Source organism: Sciurus carolinensis, chromosome 6 (assembly GCF_902686445.1).
Source record: "Sciurus carolinensis chromosome 6, mSciCar1.2, whole genome shotgun sequence".
In the NCBI taxonomy this organism is placed as follows: Eukaryota; Metazoa; Chordata; class Mammalia; order Rodentia; family Sciuridae; genus Sciurus; species Sciurus carolinensis.
Genome location: NC_062218.1, coordinates 49626669 through 49650327, shown reverse-complemented (window position 1 = coordinate 49650327; position 23659 = coordinate 49626669). Strand labels below are relative to the sequence as shown.

At 36.8% G+C, this 23659-nt stretch overlaps 2 protein-coding genes across 5 annotated transcripts in view; one reads left to right on the top strand and one right to left on the bottom strand.

The window, feature by feature from the left end:
* Positions 1-13787: 13787 nt before the first annotated feature.
* On the top strand, positions 13788-18459 carry Smim15 (small integral membrane protein 15). Of its 4 annotated transcripts, none has more exons than XM_047555119.1 (3): positions 13788-14277; positions 15437-15559; positions 16568-16595. In XM_047555119.1, the coding sequence occupies exons 1-2, from the start codon at positions 13916-13918 to the stop codon at positions 15441-15443; spliced, it is 369 nt and encodes a 122-aa protein (XP_047411075.1). In that variant the 5' UTR covers positions 13788-13915; the 3' UTR covers positions 15444-15559; positions 16568-16595. The 4 variants fall into 4 exon arrangements, with proteins under 4 accessions (XP_047411075.1, XP_047411076.1, XP_047411078.1 ...); XM_047555120.1 differs by having other exon boundaries at positions 14157-14277; positions 16568-18459; XM_047555122.1 differs by having other exon boundaries at positions 14168-14186; positions 16568-18459.
* The window catches only part of Ndufaf2 (NADH:ubiquinone oxidoreductase complex assembly factor 2), a 195002-nt gene continuing 187030 nt past the window's right edge, over positions 15688-23659 (bottom strand). Inside the window, exon 4 of the mRNA XM_047555118.1 lies at positions 15688-22848. Coding sequence (XP_047411074.1) covers positions 22597-22848 — 252 coding nt within the window. The 3' untranslated portion in view covers positions 15688-22596. The remainder of the gene's footprint in view (positions 22849-23659) is intronic.

Here is a 23659-nt window from a genome sequence, read left to right as displayed (position 1 = left end):
AGATCCAGTTGTGTTGCCCTGTGCCTCTTCCTCCTCTTGCAAAGGATATAAGCTTTCCAGATTGAAGGAGCAAAAAAATAGTTTTAAAAGTTCAAAAGTGTCAGTTTATCCAAAGCAAATAATGGGAACACTAGATATCTTCACCCCTTAAAAAAGAAGGAAAGAAAAAATATGCCCTACCCACAACAGGGGAGCAGATTGAAAGAATTCACAATAAGAACATGTAACTTCACTCTGATACACAGGATTAGCATGTCTTAAGTAGATGACCGTACAATGCTCGATGTAATGTTCATTTGAAATTACAATGATCTGATCATAATGAAGATATATGAATGTCAACAGCCAAGCCTTTTCCACCTCATGACAATGCAATCTGATGTCAGCTGAAAACTACCAACTGTTGGACAAACTTAGGCTTTTCTTTCCTATATGGGGCAAAAGTCCTAAGCAGAGTGTGGTATGAGTGAACTGTAGCCAGGGGACTAAAAGAAATAGTAGAAAGCAGCATTTCTGCTTCACTTTCAAAGGTTTCTTTGGTTTAATGAAATAGAATGGGTTCTGTACATCAGTACAACTAATTCTCAAAATCTTCCTACTCCTACTGAAAGCTGATGGCAAATCACCAAACACACAGACACAATAGTAGCTATGTTCTTGAATATTTTTGAATATACCAACTCATCCAGAAAGATGTGCCCTTTTGGCAAGTGATATGGCCATTTGGTTTTCATTTCAAGTCCCAACATCAATCAGTTGTTTATTCTGAGGTTCTAAACTTAACAGGTCTGAAATTGACCTGTATATTTCCCTTTTGCTTTTGCATCTCCCCACTGTTTGCCAGGTGACAGGCTTCCACCTGTACCTGCACTGAGCCAGAATCTGGGAGTAAGTGCCAGCTCCTTCCTTTGTGTCCTATCCTTGTGCATCTGGAACAGCAAATCAATCCGCCTCTCCACTTTCCCTTTGCCAGGACCATAGGTCTGTCTCATCATGATGTCTAGACTGTTGCAGTTATTGTCTGGTTGGTCTCTGTCAACACTCCCCCTATTCCTGTGGAGTTTTTTCCTGCCCTATTACTCAAAAACATATCATCTTCTGCGTATTCTCTAACAATTGTGGGCCTTAATTCCTCGGGTCAGAATGTTTACTCCCCCATGTTCCTGCTGACTAGTTTTTTATATTTAGCTTAAACATTTTCTCTGTCAAATCTTTCTGACTTTATCAGGCTGAGTTAGGGGGTTTCCTCATCTGAGTTTCTTATATCACCTTGTAACTCTATTGGAGCATTTGCTACAATGTTGTAATTTTTTTGTTTTTCAAACATGCTGATCTTCTCCCCTTATCTATGAAGGAAGGGTGGGCTCCATATCCTGCTGAGCCTCATAGCTCCTACAGCCTGTACTCAGTGCTTAATTAATCTGTACTAAATCTGTGATTCTTCTACCCACCTGAATTTACAGGAGGACTAAAAAATACTGAGGTCCAGACCCTAGACCAATTCAAACTGAACTTCTGGGGTGACATCCAAGTACTTCCCAGGTGATTCTAATGTGCAGTCAGGGTTGAAAGCTACCGTGTAAGTCATTTATCTGAAATTGCTAAAGCTGTATCAAGACAAAGGGAAGGTTGAGGGTCTTTTTTTGATTTTTTTTAAAAAGGGTATTGTATTGGTTATCTATGGGTAACAAACTGCCCCACAATTGATCAGTGTAAAGCATCTAACACTTACCTCACAGCCTCTTGGTCAAGAATCTGGACACAGCTTGGCCAAGTTCCCTGGTTAGGATTGCATTAAGTCTGCATGCAGTGTTGGCTGGGGGCTGAGGTGATCTCTAGGCTTGGCAGCAGAGGAGAGTGGGCATTCAGGCTCACTCATATGGCTATTGGCAGGATTCAGTTTCTCACTGGCTGTTGGCCTGGTCTCATTAGTACCCCTGCCTTTTACCAGGGCAGCTTGTAGTATGGCAACTGACTTCCAGTAAAGTGAGCATCTCACAGAATAAGAGAGTAAGCAAGGGAGAAGAGGAGTTTTTTGCTTTTGGTACTGGCGATTGAACTCAGGGTGTTTTACCACTGAGCTATAGCCCCAGCCCCTTTGTTTTTTTATTCTGAGATGGGGTCTCACTGAGTTGCTGAGGCTGACCTCGAACCTGTGATCCTCCTGCCTCAGTCTCTGGTGTTGCTAGGATTACAGGCATGGATCACAGTGTCCAATAAGCAAAGTTTTTTGCAAACTAATCCTGGAAGTGAGACCCCATACACTTTTGCCATGGTCTATTCATCAAGAGCATGTTGTTATGTCTAGTTCAAACTCAACGTGAAGGGATAATACAAAGGTACAAATACCAGGAAGTGGGTGTCATTGGTAGCCATTTTAGAAGCTTCCTACCACAGGCATTTAATAATAACTTGACTTCAAAACTAGCTACCTTAACAGAATCCCAACTGGATGGTCTTAACCTTGGAGTATGCACATTAGTGTTTACCTTGTAAAACCAATGCAATATGCTTGATAGAGATATATTTCCTAATAATACATTTATATTGTTTAATTAGCTAACTATAGGTGCATTAATTTAAGAGTGTTTAGACAAGATAACATCAAGGCAGGTCAGTTTGTGTAATAGTAGCCTTCACAGGGCCTTATGAATTAGGTCAATGTGCTTTTCAAAGATTAAAAGTTCTCTTTATTTTCCTACTATTTTCTTGGTTATAATAAGTTCATAGAAAATAGGCCAAGTACTTTAAGGACTCAAAACAAAACTTGTTTGCAGTAAAGAGCAGGTAAAAGTAAATCTAAAAGTAAAATACCAAGTAAAATAGGCACATTAATGTACTGATATTAAATTTCACCACTGAGCTACAGCCCTAGACCTTTTTTATTTGAGACAAGGTCTTGCTAAGTTGCCAAAGCTGGCCTCAAATCTGTGATCCTCCTGTCTCATCCTTCCAAGTTGCTGGGATTATAGGCATGTATCACCATGCCTGGCCATCATGCCTGGCCAATGGACTGATAAAAATAATCAATTATAAGTTTACCTCTCATGTTACAGGCAAAAGCCAATGTATTGGACAATGCTGAATATTGATGTCAACTATGATTTAAACCTTCCTCAAAGATCCTATCACCACCAAAGGATCCATCTTTGGACTGCTTACCATTTATTGCTAAGATGGCAAGTTAAAGTTGCTTAAAGAATTTAGACCAAAAATACAAAGAACCCAATCAATAAATGGGCCAAGGAACTGGACAATTTATAGAAGAAGATATACAGGTGATTAATAAATATATGAAAAAGTGTTCAAAATCTCTAGTAATTAGAGAAATGCAAGTTAAAACAACTCTAGGATTTCATCTTACTCCAACTGGAATGGCTATTATCAAGAACACAAACAATAAAAGATTTTGGTGTGGATGTGGGGAAAAAGGCACACTTATATATTGCTGGTGGAGTTGCAAATTGGTGCAGCCACTCTGGAAAGCAGTGTGGAGATTCCTCAGAAAACTTAGAATGGACCCACCTTTTGACCCAGTTATCCCACTACTTGGTTTACACCCAAAGGACTTAAAATTACCATACTACAGTAAAGCAGCCACATCAGTGTCTGCAGCAGCTCAATTCACAATAGCTAGATTGTGGAACCAACCTAGCTAGATACATCAATAGATGAATGGATAAAGAAACTGGTATATATACACAATGGAATATTATTTAGCCATAAAAAAGAGTAATATTATGGCATTTGCAGATAAATGGATGGAACTGGAGAATATCGTGCTAAGTGAATAAGCCAATCCCAAAAAAACCAAAGGTCAAATGTTTTCCCTCATAAGTGGATGATGATATATAATGGGGGGTGGGAGTAGGGGGTGAGAGAAGAATGGAGGAACTTAAGATTACATAGAGGGAAATGAGAGGGAGGAGGGGGCGGGGGTATGAAAAATGGTGGAATGAGACAGACATTATTACCCTATGTACATGTATGATAACATGAATGGTAAGAATCTACATTGTGCACAACCATAGAAACGAAAAGTTGTGCCCCATTTGTGTACAATGAATCAAAATGCAGCCTGTAAAAATTAAAAAAAATTTAAAAAAAGAATTAAAAAACAGTACACAAAATACTAAAAGCAAAAAGAAACCATTATGAAGACACAAATGACAAACTCTGGAATCCTAATGTTGATAGCACATTTACACAAAATCTTAAATTCTGAATATCTCTACTTCAACTGAAAAATGGCATCTCCTAAACATCAATTCAGTTTTGGTACAGAGAGCACTGCCTTGATAGCACTTTTCTCTTGAATCATTTAATTATTTGTCAAAAATACTTGTAGTTTATAAAAGCTGGTATGATTTTAAAGGGAATGTGGTTGCAATGCGAGGTTATAAAAAGAAGTAACCAAGAATTGTGCTTTAAGTACTTTATGCATGGGTGGAAATGACTTATGAACAATCTATTATAGTTTGCCTTTTAAAAGATTAAACAGCACCATTGGGGGAAATCTGCCCTTTCCTTCAGCTGAGGTGGCAGTTCTTAGTGACATGATTATGATCGCTACGACCTGAAAGATAAAGCCATGATCAGCTACTGTTACCCAACATAAACAATTCTGTGTCAGGCAGTGTTCGTTACAGTAGACATGAAGATTAAAGCTAGTAACCTAAGGATTGCTGAATCTCTACAGTCCTTTAAGGAGCCCCTGAACTATCCAGTGCTCATGGCCTATGCATGATTGCTTTGATGCTTACGTTGAAATTTATTACTTAGCAGATGGCATTTCACCAACTGAAGACAATTGAAAACAGAGGGTCACCTGAAAATGTAGTAAGCTTTCGTTTCACAGGATGAGTTAGCATTCTAAATTTCCTTTGTATTCTAGTCTTGAGCAAATGATTATATATTGAAACATACTGAGGTTAATGGCAGTCAGGTTTCTGTTGAGAGTTACCAATATGGCAAAGGTGAAGACTAGAATTAGTGTTGAGGTAGAATTGATGGTATCAGTCAAAAACTGGCTTTTAATAGACTGAAACAAATATAGATATTTATGTATCTTTCTGAAGGAGTACAAGCAGTGATACACCAGCAGCAACGAGCAAACCTAGCACTCAAATCTTGGTTCCTGGATATCATTTCTCCATGGAAAGGAACTGGCTCCTTGAAGAAAAAGTTGATTTTAGGATTGGGGGAGAGGAAGTACATGATGAGCTTGGAACATCTTGTTTACCAAGGATTAAGAAAGGATTCATACAATAATTAGGACACAAGGACACAGGCATCCTGGGGTTTCCACTGGTCAAATCTGGGACAATTACAAGCTTAAAATAACAATTAAAATTAATCTGTTGACTAAGAATCCATGAGTTCATTTTGTAATGACCATGTGACAAAATGGGGAAGAAAGGGTAACACTTTCTTTTGGAAGAACGTCAACTAGTAAATATTGCTGAAATGATGGAGTTAAGAAAATCATTACTCACAAAAGGACTGGGAGGAGAAGCAGGTTTACTTGTCATATAGTCAAGCATTCAGTCTCTATAGGGCCCAGTGACAGGCCAATAGCTTGGTCGATGGGAGAAGATGGCATTCCCTGCTGCAGATTCCCAGGAGCCTGTGTTGATTCTTCCACTGGACTTGCCATGAATTCCACAATGCATCTTTCCCTACCACTGACGATCTGGAGTCTGTTGGGTCATATGATCCAAATGTCAGGGCCACTTGCACTGAAGCCGGGAACTGCTAACAGAGCTCTTTCACACTCTGGGCCCCATTTAAAGCTGGCAACTTTCTATGTCACTTGGTATGTAAGCTGCAGCATCAATCCCTAGTAGAATGCATAGCCTCCAGAACCAAAAGGGGCCTACAACTGCTATCCTTCCTTACTGGTGGTAGTGGCTGCAAGATTCAGCAATTGGTCTTTTATTTTGGAGAAGATATCTTTATCCCCCCCCCCCCAACACCCTTAGCACTGAACCTCAAAAAAGTTTACTTAAGTTTACAATAAAAAAAAAAAAGTTTACTTAAATGGGCAAGATTCAGCAATTGGTCTTTTACTTTGGAGAAGATATCTTTATTCCCCCGCCACCACCCTTAGCACTGAACCTCAAAAAAGTTTACTTAAATGGGATGGTTTCTGAATCTTCAGTGTTTATCTCCTTTCCACGGGGGTTCCTCTGTCTTATGAAAGCCTTCAGCATGATAGCCATCTTTTGCTTATCCTGTCCAATCAGTATTATGCTGTCAATAAAATGGATCAGTGTGGAGCTCTAAGGTGAGATGATTCAGATTTCTTCACATTCTATTATGTTTGAGGGTGGGAAAGTTAACATAGCCCCGACACAAAACTGAGTCTGAACGAATATTGTTTTTTCAAAATGAACTATTTTCTGATCCTCTTTTCAAATTGGAATGCAATAAAATGTATTTGCCAAATCAGTGATGACATTTTTTATATGTGAGGCTTTACTAATCTGCTCTACCAATAAAGTTCAGCACAGAGGCTGGGATCAGGGTTGTTATTTGCTTAAGTCAGCAGTACTCTATATAGTCATTCTCCAGGATCCATCTAGTATCTTTAGGGACCAGCTTGGCAAATTAATAAGATAGGATTGGGACTAACAACCCTCTGTCCTTCAGGCCTTAAATAGTGGCACTAATCTCTATTGTCCTCCAAGAAATAATTTTGCATCTGATCTTTTATCTTGGCAGAAGCAAGAGGCAGTTTCAGTGTTCCATCTGGCTTTCCCCACTATGGTAGCTTTTAATCCCCAGGTCCAAGCACCCCTAAAATTCAATCCCAGGACTACTCCCCTAGTTCCTCCCAGTATCCATCAGCATGTTTCAATTGGTTATTCTGGGATTTAATCCTAATTATTGTCTTGGCAGTCAGGAAAGTAAAGGTTGAGAAAACTATTGCCTTGTGGCACGAGGCTTCTTCATCTTCTAGCACAGACAAGTTGCTAGTTAAGAGGGTTCAGAAAAGTCACAGGGGTATCCATTGAGATGGCAACCCTCCAATGTTTGGGATCCTAGTTTTCCCCACCCTCATATTAACAGACCTGTCTGAACTAAATATTCAACAATCAAACATCTTTGGAGTTCTGTATCTCTCAACAATTAGTTCTTTTTTTTAGTTGTAGATGGACACAATACCTTTATTTTATTTATTGTTATGTGGTACTGAGGATCGAACCCAGTGCCTCAACACAATGCTAGGCAAGAGCTCTACCATGGAGCTACAACCCCAGTCCAACAATTAGTTCTTTAGTTGCAGTATATCAGGTTCTGTTCTTCCACTAAGGTGGTAAAGGTCTTTTTATAAGTTACTACAAAGCCTCTCACACTTAGCTATTAACTGCTTAACAGCTGTTTCTCATTTTCCTTCAGTAGCAGTAACCAGTTAACTGTCCTTGTAAGCATTATTCCCCCATATTTTTTTCAGATATCTGTATCTTCATACCTACCACAATATTTCCCTCCATTTGAACATTGTCCCAGGTAAACACTAGTTAAATTAAGCTACAACCTTATGCTAGGGACTATAAATGCCCCACCTACCAACAGGATGGCACCTTTTCATTCTGTCACGTAATGGATGGGCCTGTCCCAATTTTACCATCCCAAAAGTAGGTGCCAACATGGGTACAGGGCTTAAGCGAGAGGATGGGACAGTAGCTGGGAAAGACTCGGTAGACATCACATTACACTGCAAGCCTGACCGCAAATGTAAGACAGAGGGAAGGAAGGTTGGGTGGAAGTGTCCTTGACTGTCATGTACAGTAAGGAAGATTTGAAAAAGCAAATGGGGAGTCCTTGAGCCTAATTTGGCTAGCAAAGGAACTGTGTCTTCTAGAAACAGACCTGAATGGGTATCTGTCATGTTAAGTCACTGAGTTGTGAAAGAACTGTCTTGGCACAAACACAGGGACAGATTTCAGAGCATAGTAGCTGGGGCCCTTGGTCAATAAAGCTTTCAGTAGTTGGGGATCCCTGAGGTGTATTCTCATAGCACCATATCATTCTAGTAAGCTGCAAGGCTGAGATTCAAACTAGGTAGTTTGGTTGGTTCCAGAAATTTTGAACCATTGCAGTAGAAAACATCTTCTAGAGTTGCAGAGATGTGAAATAAATAATCTCAATCATGCTGAAGATTTATAAAGAAGTTTGGCCAGACTGCTAAAAATCATTAGGTTCCTCTAAGGAGTTTGTACTTCACTTTATAGACAGTAAGGGAGGGACACATCACAGATTAGCGTATATGAATATATTCCATATGCATTATATATACACAAATGAATAATTTATAGACTCACATGTAGACTTAGTTTCCTGTGGTATAAAAGGGCTGAGCAGATTTGAAAACAGATGCAACGAAAAGAGATTCCTGGACTGCATATATAGTAAGATGGTCAAAAAATGTAGACAAAGCATTCATACCTTCTAGGGTATGAAGATTTGAAAGAAAAAAATACCCAAAAATTAATTTTCCAACATGTTCTTTATAAACTTCTACTTGGTATAAAGCAATTCAAACTTCATTTAATTTTTATTATTTTCTACCAGTATTGAAAATATATTCTATTATTTTTATGCAGAGGGACCCTTTCCACTTAGGCTGTGTGTTAAATATGCATTTACAGATTGAATGAGGAACTTAACCACTACTTGTAACATTAATTCCCTAAGAATCCATATAAGCTTCCAACAATCAACTTACAAATGAATTCTACAAAATATCACTTTTTTAAAAAAAGGAGGCTACATGTTTATTCATTAATTGGTTAGAGTTACAAGAAATAGACGTTATTAACACCATTTTATGGATATGAGAACTCAGGCACAGAAAGATTTCCTTGATTCACATAATGAGATGAAATATGAACCTACAATGAGAGATTAAATCAGATTTTTATATTATGTTCAGTAACTGTACATCTTAGGCTAGGGATATAGCTTAGTAATAGAGTGTGTGAGGCACTGGGTTGAGACCCCAATACTGAAAAACCAAAACAAAACCATAGCCCACCACAAACTAAATCAAAACAAAAAAAGTACAACTCCACAACTGCAATGTAGTGCTACAAAAGAGTATCAAAATCTGGAGATAAAAAAGAATCTCAAGAGAACATCTTTCAGTCCATCTTTCTGTTGGAGGCAGGTATTATCTACTTATCACACAGTGGAAAATTAGTTGATCATGGTAAAATCTAAAAATTTAGGAAAATACCAAATTCAAAGCCCCCAGAAATTCATCATACCACTATTACTTATTCTTCAAGAAGACCTATGTGAACTGGAGTGGAGTTTTTGAATTTCAGACTGTTTCACTTCCTAAGTCAGGAAGCCTAAAAACAAACTGTGAACTCAGCAAAAGCAAGAATTTAGGACCAGGATATGTCTGTAAGTAATGGTTTAGGGAATTATATTTATATTCTGGCACCAGTAAATTTTTGCTCACTTTTTAAACTAAATTCCAAATATATACATTATACCCTGAGGGCTATTAAGGTCACAGACCAGCTCTTAGGGATGCAGTTCCAAATGATGTTCCCTAGTTCTGATTGAGAACTAATGGTTCTAAATGGTTACAATATTTAAAGATAAACAAAAATTAGGGCCAGTGGAAAAAAATTTATTGGCCAATGAGTACTTGTTACATACATATCAGAGGTCTGTACAGAGTTCTGAGTTTCAGATATTTAACCTATAACCCACCTTATTTCACAAAGGACTTAAGGTGTCTTACTACATGAGCAAATACGATGATATAGGATAAATGTGCTGGGAAAAATATATTTAAAAAGGAACGCAGGAGCTGAGGTGTAGCTCAATGGTAGTGTGTGTACTTAGCATGTTTAAGGCTCTGGGTTCAATCACCAGTTTATAAAAGAAAGGAAGAAAAAGCACATGCATTGGTTCTAAAGTATATAGAAATAGCCTTGGGCAACAGAATCAACAAGAGGCAGCTATCACACTTCTCCTGTAATCTGCACTGAGAATAAAGCTGTATTGAGAATAATATCTAGAAAGGTACTTAGTTTGCATATACATTTTCAACCCATTTTCAAAGATCTCTATCAAAATCTCTATTCTAGCCTGTTCTTACTATAACTCTTAGCACCTACAGTCTAGAACTAATTCCTTTTATCTTATCAATGAGGATAATAAACCACTACTTTCTTGAATCACTCACTTTACTGTAAATATTTTTACATGCTTGGAAACCATTAAGTAACTAAACTTCTTTCATTAACACGATAACCACATTATTTTAAACTTTCCCCAAACATCTTATTCATCTTTAGATCTCCTTTCCAGGGATCTCTTATCACTTTGAAAATAACTTTCAACAGTTCATACTTTCATATGAGCTTCACAAATATCCAGTACTGATTTATTAAGGCACTAAAGTTTTATTGGTGAGGAACAATAGTATTTGGAAAGGCATTTGAGAAAAGAGTAAAAACCAGGTCAAGGACCTTCTCAAAAAACAACATTCTAGTTATTGGGGTAAGTGATCTCATTGCTTACGTTCTAGTGGGAAAACATAATAAACAAGTATATAAATATCAGATTGAAGTCAAGTGATATGGGAAGAAAAAAAAAGTAAAAGAGGTGGGGAGGCCTCTTGTGAGAAGGCTGTACTTGATTTGAAATATCTAGCAAGGCAGTGGCCCTGCAAAGACACGAAAAGAATGTTCTAAGTAATTTTTTGGCTAAAGAAGGTTTAACTCATTATTCTGCTATGTATTTATATGCATTCTTTGTGAATTATATAATCTTGCACTGCTCTTTACTAAATCTTCCTTTTCTTATTTTGAAGACTAATTCTACCTTTTAAAAGTTTTTCATTACCTCTTTCATTGGTATATACATAAGTTTAAGAAGGAAGCATGCCTTCTAACTCAAACAAGTATTTCCTAGAAATATTAGTCAATATTTAGCTTAGGTGTTTCTGCCAAATAACATTTAATAATGATTTAAAAATAATTGAAAAACATCTGTCTTACTGGATAGGCTAAATGAGTCTTCTAAAAAACAATTTGGTAGATACTTAAAAGGTAAAACAGGTTGAAAGGAAACTGGTAGAGAATGACTCAAACAGAAGATGAAGCTAAAGACAGGATGAACAATTGACGGACTGGTAGAATATCTTAGTAGTGAAAGGATCCAGCAGAGAAGTTGATAGGTCATGAATGTGGGATGAAGAAGAAAACAACTAGCAAGGCTGGGAAACTCTTCCCTAGAACACTAGCTCTTTGAGGCATGCTGCCACCACCTGGGCAACAGGCAATTTTGAATTTCAGTATTAACAGTTTTAGCTATCAGTTAACAATTATAAAATGAAAAACATACTTTGATTTTTATGAAATAAGCATTTTTGTCAAGTCTTTGAACATGAAGAACAAGGAGGGATTTTGGTGAGATGTGGTTAGAATCCTGTTCTATTATTTAAGTCCCTGGTTCCTTATCTGTAAAATATGTGCAATACAGTACTGAGGGGATTTTATTGTCTCAGAAATAGTGATAATAAATCAAAAGCATCTAGCTCAGTACCAGTACATAGTATGTACCTAATAAATTGCTTTAAAAACATTTTTCTTCAGTATAATCTTGCAAATATCACTAAAACCCAATTACTTCTTTAAGTCACATAAACATACCTATAAAGAAATGTTTCAATGGAAGGGAAAAAAAAACCTCATAAAATAAAATTTAGAGAAGAAGTCAATTTCATTAAAATTAAGTTTAATAAGTGAAGAGTTATTGCAGGGAAAAAAGCATATGTGTAGAAGAGAGTTCTCAAAGTTTTAAAATCAAGAGTAAATTAAGGGGCTGGGGAGGTAGCTCAGTCGGTAGAGTGCTTGCCTTGTAAGCACAAGGCCCTGAGTTCGATCCCCAGCACCCAAAAAAAAAAAAAAAAAAAAGAAGAGTAAATTAAATTATTATTAAAATATAATCTAATTGAGGTTTCACTTGTTCATAATTTCCACACGAGTTAGAGTGAAATATAACTTTGTATCTACCAAGGGAAAAAGGCTTTTAAAGCAAACATGGTAAAAATGGTATTTGGAAAGACATTTGAGAAAAGAATAAAAACCAGGTCAAGGATCATCTCAAAAAAATAATAAGACTTCAATATGCAGTGATGTTTCTACTAAATGCCTTTATTATGCAGCTGTTTATGAAGCTTAAGTCAGAAAAATGGTCAAATATGATCCGATTTACACATTTTTTTGGTAGTGGCAGGGATTGAACCCGGGGTCTTCTCACTCGTGCAAGGCAAGTACTCTATTACTGAGCCACATCCCTAGCCTCCAATCTGCAGATCTTGAAGATGAAAGCGTACCAGAGCTCACCTAGGATCCTTTCCACAAATTGAAGAGGCTCAGAGTGATTTATAAGAGTACTGTATATCAGTACTGTGACTCATAAATGAAGACTACTCACTATTGAAAGCAGTTCGCTGTATCTGAACAAATTTTACCATCACCATTTGTTAAAGTAAGTCAGAATGCAGTAAGGAGCTCCAATGGGGAAATCCTTATGCTCCTGGGCTTTCAGTCTGCCCTGTAAACTGAAGCTAGATCAGTAAAATTAGATTGTGAAGGCATTGTGGGGTTTATAGTCAAAGAGCTTAAGAGGCTTCCTCCTTATGGGCCTTTTGTTTCTGCTCAAGATTCCTGTGCCTTTAACCTGAGATGCAGCAGAGCAAATACTGGGAGACAGTACTTGGGAAACTAAGTCCAAGATTAAAATAAACACCCACACATTGGCCTCTGGAGCTAAGGACAATAAAATAATAAATTCTGGATTTAGTACTTGGGCAAGTTATAAGAAATCATGATTTAACACTAGGTAGTAAAAGTTTTCTGAGACACAATTTCAGTTACTGAATCTGCTTTTTCTGGCCACTAGAGGTACAGGCTAGGTCTAAACCACTATCCAGGTTTTCTAACAAGAATGATTAAGAAAACAACTGCTGGTAATACAACATACAAACATTAACCTATGTCCAACGAACACTATTTTAGATTGTTAGATTATCTACCAAAAGCCTGTTCCTTGGTAAATAATAGTTACTGTTGTTGTACCTAAACTAGTTATACATGTTGCAGCTTGCTCCTCAAAGAGAACATTCTATCATCTTTCAAGAATAAAAACCTGCTTTATTTGGCACACAACAGTGAAGAGGTCTAGCAACATTTGCCAGAGGTAGTCAAACAGTTCAGTGTAAGCAATCACAAAATTTGAGCGCCAACCAAACTAGAGCTAATCTTTCAGTTCCTGTAGATTAGAAGACAATATTAACTCACCCTTTCTGCTTGTTGACTTTTGCATCTCTTTATTTGTGTGCTGAAAGAACAAGTACCTCTGTGGGAACTCTATGTTCTGACAACTTAATTATTTATCAAGTTTACTTTGGGCAAGTATCGATCATTCTTTTGTGAAATGAGTTAGGCTCTTAAATTAAAAACAAACAAACAAAAAAACTCTTTTCCCACAGAATGGCAGCATTTCCCCTTAGTAACAAGGTTCAGTGGATTCATCCTGCCCCAGCTGCTGCTTTCCCTCCCTGAAGACTTAACATATTGTGCAATCATGAGAGGGGGAACGGGGTGAGGTGTGAACAAGGCTGAACTCGCCAGAATCTTCCAAGGATCTTCGAGGGGCACTCGCCGTGACTTAGGGGCAGTTTGTGGGAACCACCTCCTTTCTTGCCGTCGCTTCCCCACGACAAAGCCCATCACCCACCAGGAACTCCACCAGCAGTGCAACTTAAGTAGGAGAGGGAGCTGTTTCTAGACTGACGTCCGGGGCAAAGGCAGGTGACCCTACCAGTTTCGGGCCCGCTCCCGAGGCAGCCCCACGCCTTCCTGCCCATCTCTCCATCCCCGTCATGAGGCCCGGTCTCTGGCCCTGGGGAAAGCACAGACCCACCGCCCGCCCCGCGCGGCCTCACCTGCCGCTCCCCGGAAATTTCCACGCCGCCCTGCCCCCGCCCCCTACGTCCTCTGAGTTGAGGTCCCGGGACCCACAGCAATGGCGCAGCCGGAAACTAGCCCCTCGACTTCCTCACGCCCCACTCGGAGCCGGGGCCAGCCTGTGGGCGGGACGCGAGGGCCTCCACTTCCGCCTTCCTCCTTCCGGTCTGGCGGTGAGTTGCGAGTGTGAGTCCGCGTCTCTGGGGCGATGCAGAGCGGCTGGTGGCGGTCGCTGCGGTGGTGTCCGGGTGTCCGGCAGAGACGGCCGCGGCGCAAGGTGTGGCGGGGCCGACTCGGGCTCCGGGAGGCCCTCTACTCTGCGAGCTCTGCCCGGCCCGCGGCGGGACAAGGGCCTGCGCTCACCGGGGCCGAGGGGCTCGGGTGAACGTGGCTCCCACGGGCGGGTTGGGGGAAGGAAGGAAGAAGGATGAGCAAAGAGAATCATGAGGAAGGAGGGAAAGGAGTAAGTGTGGTTGGCGGTCTAGAACCACCAGCTGCAGCTTAAGGTGCCGGGCGGGGCTGGTCGGGAGATGAGAACCTTGTTGACCTATCGGGCGGAAGAAGAGTAGTATCTGTTCCTTACAGTGTGAGGCCTGGGCGTCTGGTGTGGTATTGAGGTGCCCTAGAGCTGTGCGGTCTGTGGACGATAACTCATTTGTGTTCACAGCAAAACTGCCATAAACCAGGTCCTTCACTGTCTTGACTTCGCAAAGTTCTTTGCTTATTCTCTGAAATTGAATTAGCGCATTACTGGACTGGAGAAGGATCGATTTAAGTAGAACCCGGTTCCAGTTGTGGGTGGGGACATTTTGAATCGGAGGCTAGTGTATTTAATGTCATGTGTCTTTAGTTGAAAATAGAGGCACGATTTTTGTTGAAAATGAGAATGAAACTGGAAAAGTGGACTTGAAACCACTGAGATTTTTTTTTTTGTGTGTGTGTGTGTGATGGGATTGTGGGTGATTTATAATTTGCTTTGGGGATCTCATCCGATTTTCCTAAAAAAGAATGCGAATTGTAATGATGGTTAAAAAATACCTTTGAAGTTTTTGAAGAGTAAGACTAGATGTTTGATTTTTTTGTAATGATGTACTTAATCCAGTGAATAAATGTCAATTTTTTTAGTATAAAAAGTTCAAGCTCTAGGAAGATATGGTGATGTGAGCCAGCTTGTCTTATAAGTCAGTGATTATCAAAGAATTTAATTGAAATAAATAATTCAGTAAAGTACTTGACTTCCAGTAATTAGGATTTCCTTACAGGGCACTGCAATTGTGTAAACTCAGATTAGGAAACAATAGATATAAAAGCCTGTAATTGATAATTTTACATGTTAAAAAATTTAGAAATTTTCCATTTAAAAACTTAACTACAATGATGCTGAAAGTTGTGACTTAAATGTTTTATCTTTTCTTTTCTACTCATCCACTGTATAGAATTTAACCCTCTCAGAAGTATACTGTGGAACCAAAGAAGGCAAACCACCAAGGGTCATCTGAAATTGTGCTTGGCTTACTGATAATCCCGGACCAAATTAGAGATCACTACTTGAGCATAAGGTAGATGATTTTTTTTTTTAATCCTAGCAGAAAAATTTTAAGTGTATTTACACCCATACCCTACCCAAGTATTTTACTTCTCCAGTTTGAATAAAGGTACATAAACATGAAAGGTACAAAAGCCTGTGGGGTAAAATAGAATATGTCATTCAAGCTCACACTATTGTTTGCCAGATGGCTTTCCCTTATCAACCCGAAAAGGAACAAAATGGATGGCACTTTTTATGACTATTTTTCTCATTTATTAAATTGTTTATTTTAAAGTAGGGATCTGCAAGCTGAAAGGCATAAAATAGCACACAGTTTTTAGCTTATACCTTTTGGCATATGAATGTGGGTATCATCCTGGCTCCCTTACCCTTCACTTTTCCATTTCAGGAAATAGCTATCTATCACTTTCCTTTCTCTGGGAGTGTTCTTTCATGCTCTGAATCTTGTTCTTTTTAAACATGAAAATTTGATTTGTACTTTTGTTAATTACCTGGTAGTACTGAGGATTCTAAATGACAAACAGGATTCAACTGTTTCCTGAAATGAGCGTGTGAAACTCAAGATTCTTGTAAAAGTGTGCTGTTAAAGTTTGTCTTGAATTTAGGAAGCATGTGAAAACTCAAAAGTCCTTATGACTGAGTTCAAATAGTTTGTACTTTTGTCTCCTATAAATTTACATCTTTTAATTATTACTGTTCTGGCTGCATGAAGTGGTGCACGCCTATAATAATAGCAACTTGGGAGGCTGGGGCAGGAGGATCACAGATAAAACCGTCTGGGATGTAGCTAAGTGGTAAAACACCCCTGGGTTCAATCCCTAGTCTCCCCTTCCCCCCAAAAAGTTGCTGTTCTGGTTGGTCTATTTGAATTTTTTTTTTCCTAACTGGAGATATTAGTCCTTACTAAAAATAGTGCTAATTTGTACTTTGAAAAATTGATAATGGAACTGTGAGTTAACTATAACTTTTTTCAGAAGTTGATTAACCATATAGTCTTTCTCCTGTTGTCCACCCCCAGCCTACACCCCCAGTTTTCCTAAGACTGCTACAAAGATGTTTGACATAAAGGCTTGGGCTGAGTATATTGTGGAATGGGCTGCAAAAGACCCATATGGCTTCCTTACAACAGTTATTTTGGCCCTTACTCCACTGTTCCTAGCAAGTGCTGTACTGTCCTGGAAATTGGCCAAGATGATTGAAGCCAGGGAGAAGGAGCAAAAGAAGAAACAAAAACGTCAAGAAAATATTGCAAAAGCTAAACGACTGAAAAAGGACTGAAGGAATGAATAGGCTCTGCAACCAGAGAAAAATCATTTGGAAATTATTCAGCTTTGGAAGGACTCACTAAGGTTTCTTTGAATTTCATGATAGTATTATTTAGTAAATGAAATCTGACCATGTAGAAGAATCATGTTAGTTTTGACCTCAGTACTGTAGTTTAGGCTTGGGTATAGAAGTTTGTTGGTATTTACTGGCAATTATTATAAATAAGCATTTATTACACAGGTTGAGTATCCCTAATCAGAAAATCCCAAACCCCAGATGCTCCAAAGTCCAAAACGTTTTGTTCACAAACATGATCCACAAGTGGAAAATTCCATACCTGACTTCTTGAAGGGTTTCAGTCAAAACACAAGTACACTAAAAATACCATATAAAAATATCATATAAAATTACCTTCAAGCTATACAAAACAGATGAATTTTTGTGTTTAGACTTAGGGTCTATCCTCAAGATATCTCATGTATATGCAAATATTCCAAAATCTGAAAAAAACAAACACTTCTAGTCCTAAGCATTTCAGATACGGGATACCCAACCTGCAAATTCTTAAAAACATAAGTGACTTAAGTTATTTGCCATTGTAGCTTTTGTACTGAAATGAAAACATCCTATGGAGAAAAATGAGTTTAGATTATGAACTTTATTCAAATAGTGGCTTAAAATGGGATCCTGTTCTGGACAAAGAATGTTAAGAATATAAAAGAATTATCCTCTCTAGGTGAAAAGTTTGCTTTGGCTTAAAGGAGATACAGTATATTAATCACATCTTTTATCATTATTGCTTATTCCTTGGAATGTAATCGTTTTTGGATTTCTCAAAGTAAAGTAGTATTAATCAGTGAGTACACAGGTCTATTTTCTTCATTTTTTTCTGATTTTAGCCTTTGAGACAACTGGCAATTATCAAGACATTCTCATTTTTAAAACCTAATTTTATAAAGAATTCTCTTGTGAATACTACCTTCTGGTTTTAACAGTTTTTGTACTTATGAACACTGCCATTTTCTTAAGAGATGAGTTGTTGAGAAGAATAACACTGATTTAAAGCTTGCAGTAAAAATGCCAAATGCTGTAATATCTTGGAACCTGTTTATTTTTGTGTTAATTTAGAACACTGAAGTAGATAAAAAGTTTTGTCAGATAATTTGTTGATTATATAGATGGCAATTTTGGTTTTATTCCATTCTTCAATAACTCATAGGGAGTGATGTCCTGTACTTCTTGATTCAACAAGTTTGAGGTGAAAACTAAAATTCGATATTTCTTTTACAAAGTTAGTTTATAACAGCTGTCATAAGTTCTTAAATAGTAAAGAAAGGCTTAAAATTTGGGAAGATTTTGTTGGGCATAATAATAATTGCACAATAGGATAAATCATTCAAAATGAGAGTGGTATAGTTGGAAGTACAGAGTTAAAGGATCTTTCAGTTAAGTAGTATAACTGGAACTTGTGACTTTTAAACATGGCTTTTCTAAATGCATGGTCTAGTAATCTTATTCACTGTATTTAATAGCTTATTAATGTTTCTGCACCTCTGATAATGAATTTTAGGTTATATAATTGTCCAACAGCTCTAATTTAAAAATGAAACCAGATACTGAAATAAATTTGATACTTTTATAAGAGGTCCTGGGTTTTTGTCTTTTTTGGGAGAGAATAATAAGATATATAAGTTAGACTTTCAAAGGGTTATGAATTTCAGCTGTAGCTAAATGTATTTGTGAAAGTTTAGGACAGTGTTTCTCAAATTTGAGAACCTAAGATTTCTGAGAATACACCAGTATGAATGATACTTAATGCTATTTTTAGGTTATCTATACCTACTTGATGCCAGTATAATGGACACATTATAACTCTAGGCACTGAAATAATTCAATGTTTTGTTATGAGCTGGTTTTTCAGGTGACCTAGGATGTGCTTTTTGTATTATAAAATTAAAACCTGTTTATACAGAACTACTGGTCTTCATGGGTCTGCAGAGCCCATTTTAAGAAAAACTAGGTTGAGATAAATCCAAAATATGTTTGGGTGTCTATAGTCAGGCTGTTCATGGAAAGAATTTATATACATGTTTTGTTTGTACATTTTAGAGTAATACAAGTATTGAAGCAAAGAATATAGTCCTTATAATTCTCAGTTCTCTTAGTAAAGCTGTGGTTTCATTGGTTCTGTTGTAACAATTTAAAAGTATTTTTCTATGATTTATTAAAGTCTTAACATTAATTTTATAATTTTTTGACAAAGTTTTATTCAGCTTTTTTCAACATTTATAGAGCTTTTTATGGTGAGTTCAATAAGGTCTTATAATATTTATGTCTGGGGGTAGGAGGCATAAAGCAGAGACTATTGTGAGGTTTGGGATTTTAAAGAAAATTCCATCTTCTCTCACCTTAGTAAACAGTATTATTTTTTAAAAATCCCATTTATCTAGAATACAATTTAAAAAAAAAAAGCCTACTTATTTAATTATGTTGTTTTTGAAGTTCTGAGAACTAGATAGTTAACTTTTTAAAGGGTGTTTTTGGGGAAAGTGAAACTATCCCCAGATTGCCTATAATATTTTACCAGAAATATATAAATAGAGAATTGTGTCAGAATTTGAGCCATGATAACCATTATTGCTATATCAGATGTGTAAGTGCATTTTTAAAACTTACATTTCTTTAGAATGGGCAAACTGAAAATGAGCTTAGGAAGCTGTGAGCAGGAACTCAGGACTGAAATAATAATTAATAGTGCCTCACTTTGTCATTACACATAAAGTGGCAAGGGACCTGTACATCTTAACTGGCTATAAATGAGAGGAAATTTGATCCTGTTTAGGAATTATTGTTTTTAATGTTTGCATGTGGTTATAGGAAATCACTGATTTACTTCATTTCTAGAATATACATAAGGACAAACTGCATTTCTTAAACATAGGAAAAGAAATTGCATGGTCAGATACTCAAAGTTTGGGAAACAAGTAAAACCTGGATAAGTTTCTGCATGATTTCTTAGCATCTTTTTAACCTAATATAACTGCCATAGATTCTCCTTTATGCCTCTTTTTTCCCCAAAGAGCATAACAGTTTGAAAAAGTCTAATCTAAATACATTCAGGTTATGTTTTTTTAAAGTGTTAATGAGACAGCATTAAAAAAACCAGTGTAGTGGTTTTGATTCAGGATTAATTAAATTAAATGCATGATAGCCAGAAATCTGTTAGAAGAATGGAGAAGAATTACTTACTCCATTTTTTTGTTTTTATATTTTTTGTATTTTTTTGTACCAGGGATTGAACCCAGGGTACTTTATCCACTGAGCCACATCCCCAGCCCTTTTAATTTTTTTATTTTGAGACAGGGTCTCACTAAGTTGCTTCGGGTCCTCTGCTAAGTTGCTGAGGCTGGCCTCAAGACTTGTGGTCCTCTTATCTCAGCTTCCCAAGTTGCTGGTATTACAGGTGTGTACCACCATGTCTGGCATTTTGTTGGTTTTTAACTTCAAATACATAAGGCATAGCTAATTGGCTAGATTTAAACTCCAGAGACAAAAAAAAATTTTTTTAGTTGTTGATGGACATTTATTTATTTATTTATTTTTATGTGGTTCTGAGGATTGAACCCAGTGCCTCACACATGCCAGGCAAGTGCTCAACCACTGAGCCACAACCCCAGCACCCCAAAATATTTTTTGCACTTTAAAGTTTGTGTAATATTAATTAAGCCTATTATTGTAAAAACTAAAAAATATGTGTATAGTATGTATAATAGGCATATAAAGCCAGGAAGGATTTAACTGTCTTTGCTAAGAAAGTACCTAAGGTATATACAATGATTATGTTAACATGAACATTTTTTAATCTTGAGACTGAAGTTTTTAAAATAGTTTTGAAAAACCATAAAAAACTTGTAAATGACCAAAATATGGTTATTTTAAAAATGAAATACGGTGGACAAGCTAATATTTAATATTTCAATTTTGTTTTGCGAGTGTCTGGTCTTAAAGCTAGGTATTTTTTAAAAGTTGTTTAGAAAGGCAAATCCTAATCAGGACAAGATTATAGTTAAGATATCCCCTAACAACATCCTCTAACGATGCAATCTGTCTACACACTTTGGAGGAAAGGAGTATGGGTGGGTTATTATGACCTTCATTCCCACCTATTAAAATTGCCTTGACACTGCATGCTCTACTGGCAGTGATGGGCCAGTGTCATCATTTTACTTGAACATAACATATTTTCCCACAAAGATTCTTGGCTATGATTTTCTTATGTTGCTTATGTCAAACAGGTCTTTTAAAATGAAAACTAAAAATTAAAATTCATGTAAATTATACTGTATGCTAATATTTTAAAACACTACATGGAAAACATTTGCAAAAGGTGTATATGGGATGCAATTAATAATAGGAATTTGGCAGTAAAGACATTCTAGCATGCTAAAAGTATTTACAATTTTCCTTTCCAGAATTTAAGAACATGTTAATCTGAAGTCACAATCCAATTGTTACTACAAATTATAACTTCTTTTATATTACCTAATGGCTAGTTCCTTTTTTTGCCTCTGTGGTAAAATATAATATCACTTGGTAGTGATCTGACAAGACATAATGTTTAATCTGATATTAACAGCGCTGTTGAACACTCGAATTAACATCTAGGGCTTTTTTGTCATTCAGTAAGTATGTTATAGTGATTTTGTCATTCGGTTACTTTTTTTTAGTGTAAATACTTTATAAAATAGTTGTATTTTTATGTAGCTATTTCTTAGTTAGAATTTTCATGTGTATATTTTTAGGAGTACATTATTAACATTTAAACCAAGGATTTCCTTGAATTATTCAGAGCTTAAAAGTTTGGGTCTTCATTTCCTGAGTATTTATTAAATACCTGTTCTATGCCAAACACTGTGAGATAAACTCTACGTTAAAATAACAACAAAAACTTTGTTGTGCATTCTAGAAAATGATCCTTTGAGAGTACTTTTGTTATCAGTGTCATCTGTCTACATTTTTCAATATACAAACCACTGATTCCCAGCTATCAGTAGAAATGCATTCTGTTTGAGAACTCATTCCTGTTTTATTTTTCAAAATAATTTTCACTCTCATGGAACTTATCCCATTTCTCTCTTTGTTGTTCTTTAAGACTTTCATGATGGATTATCTCCCCTTGGTCCTAATTCCTCTCTTCAGACTCCAGACACAGTTAGCCACAGTTTAACCATAGGCTAGTTTTGGTCCCATCTTCTCATCAAAGTGTGTGGTTTTTTTTTTGTTGTTGTTGTTTTTTAGCTAAATTTCTTTGCATTTACACATTTTATCCAAGTTCATATTTTTGATTAGTCCTTTGAAATCTTTAGGGTACATCTCCAAAAATAAAAATATCATTTTTTTCCTTTTATATTTTATCATTTGGGAGAGCTCACTACCCTTATTGTACCAAGATGTATCTGTGGGGGTTCCTACCTAAGGATCCTATATGCACTGAGCATTCACAACTACCTGACACTCCTCAAAGTAGTAATCTAAGAAGGGAAAGGCAATTCTAAGCAAATTCATAAACAAGATGAGGACTAAATCAAGTGTCAGATTCAAGACTGAAGAATTTAGGCTTCGATCTTCATAATCCCATGTTTCTTATGGGTACTAAAAAGGAATTCTTAAGCTGAATAGAATACAGAGCTATTGTATACTCAGAAAATAGAAAGTAACCAACTTTTTATTTGTTTAAATAGTCATGTCTGTGTAAATTAAGTGATTTCACCAGAGTGCAATTCATTGATTTTGGCTCTTGTCATCTTGTGGTATCCAAGATCCTGGCTGAAAGGTTTTACCAGTGCTGGTGGGAGCCACTGAGGGTTCTTCCTTTCCGAAGTATGGAGCAGAGGCATGCCCTTTAATTTGAGTTTGAACAGGTGGAGGCAAGTGTTCTTTGATGGTCTCTTTACTAAGGAGTTTTTCTTTTTCATAAAAATCTTGACTTTTTATTTTTATTTCTTCTCTATATTTTTCATTCTTTAGTATTTCCTGCACATATAAATAGAAAAAATATTAAATCAATAGCTTAAAGAATCCAAAAAGGCTTTATGAAAACAAAAATCAATAAAAATAAAATATATACATGATACTTGCTTTTTCACTTAAATGCGTAGATATATATATACAGGATAATTTTTAAAAATCTATTTGATTATATACCAGTGTTAAAATGTTCCTCATTTTATGCTAGAAATAAACATGAAGGACCACAGAATAGAAATAATTTCTTATCCCAAAATGGAAATAAGCTACTTAACATGAAATATTACACAGGAGCATAAGTCACTTGAAAGATTTTCCAAGCTTATCAACTATTTTCTGCCTTAAAATTCATCATCAGTGACTACTTTTCCACCAAAGAGGAAGAGTCAAACAAAGGTACTGCCATTTTTTTTTCCTGTGGGAACTAAAGTGTTAATGGTAAGGCCATCTTACAGTTCCAAATCCAAGCCCATCTATCTCCTTTTCTTTAGAGTGATAATGACAGAGGATAGGAATAGAATGTGAGTTCAGCATGCCCTGAACACTAGTTCCAAAGGCACTTTGCTATTGGAAATGCTTCCTCAAATCAGTACAGACAATCTGCAGTGCAGTTCTGTTTCTCAGATTTGCTATTAGATCTAGAAGGATTTACACCCAAAATAATGATATGTTAACTATTTTACTAAATATAAAGTCCATCACATTTAAGAAGCAGCATTAAATGTACCAATAAAAAAGGCAGTTAAACTTCTCTACACTCATCCTTGATTTCAATGATGCCAAATTCTAAAAAGATGTATCTTAAAAACAGATGAAA

Bases quoted from the DNA above. Each gene is read 5' to 3' on its own strand.
- Smim15 (XM_047555119.1), top strand. From the start codon at position 13,916: ATGAGGCCCGGTCTCTGGCCCTGGGGAAAGCACAGACCCACCGCCCGC.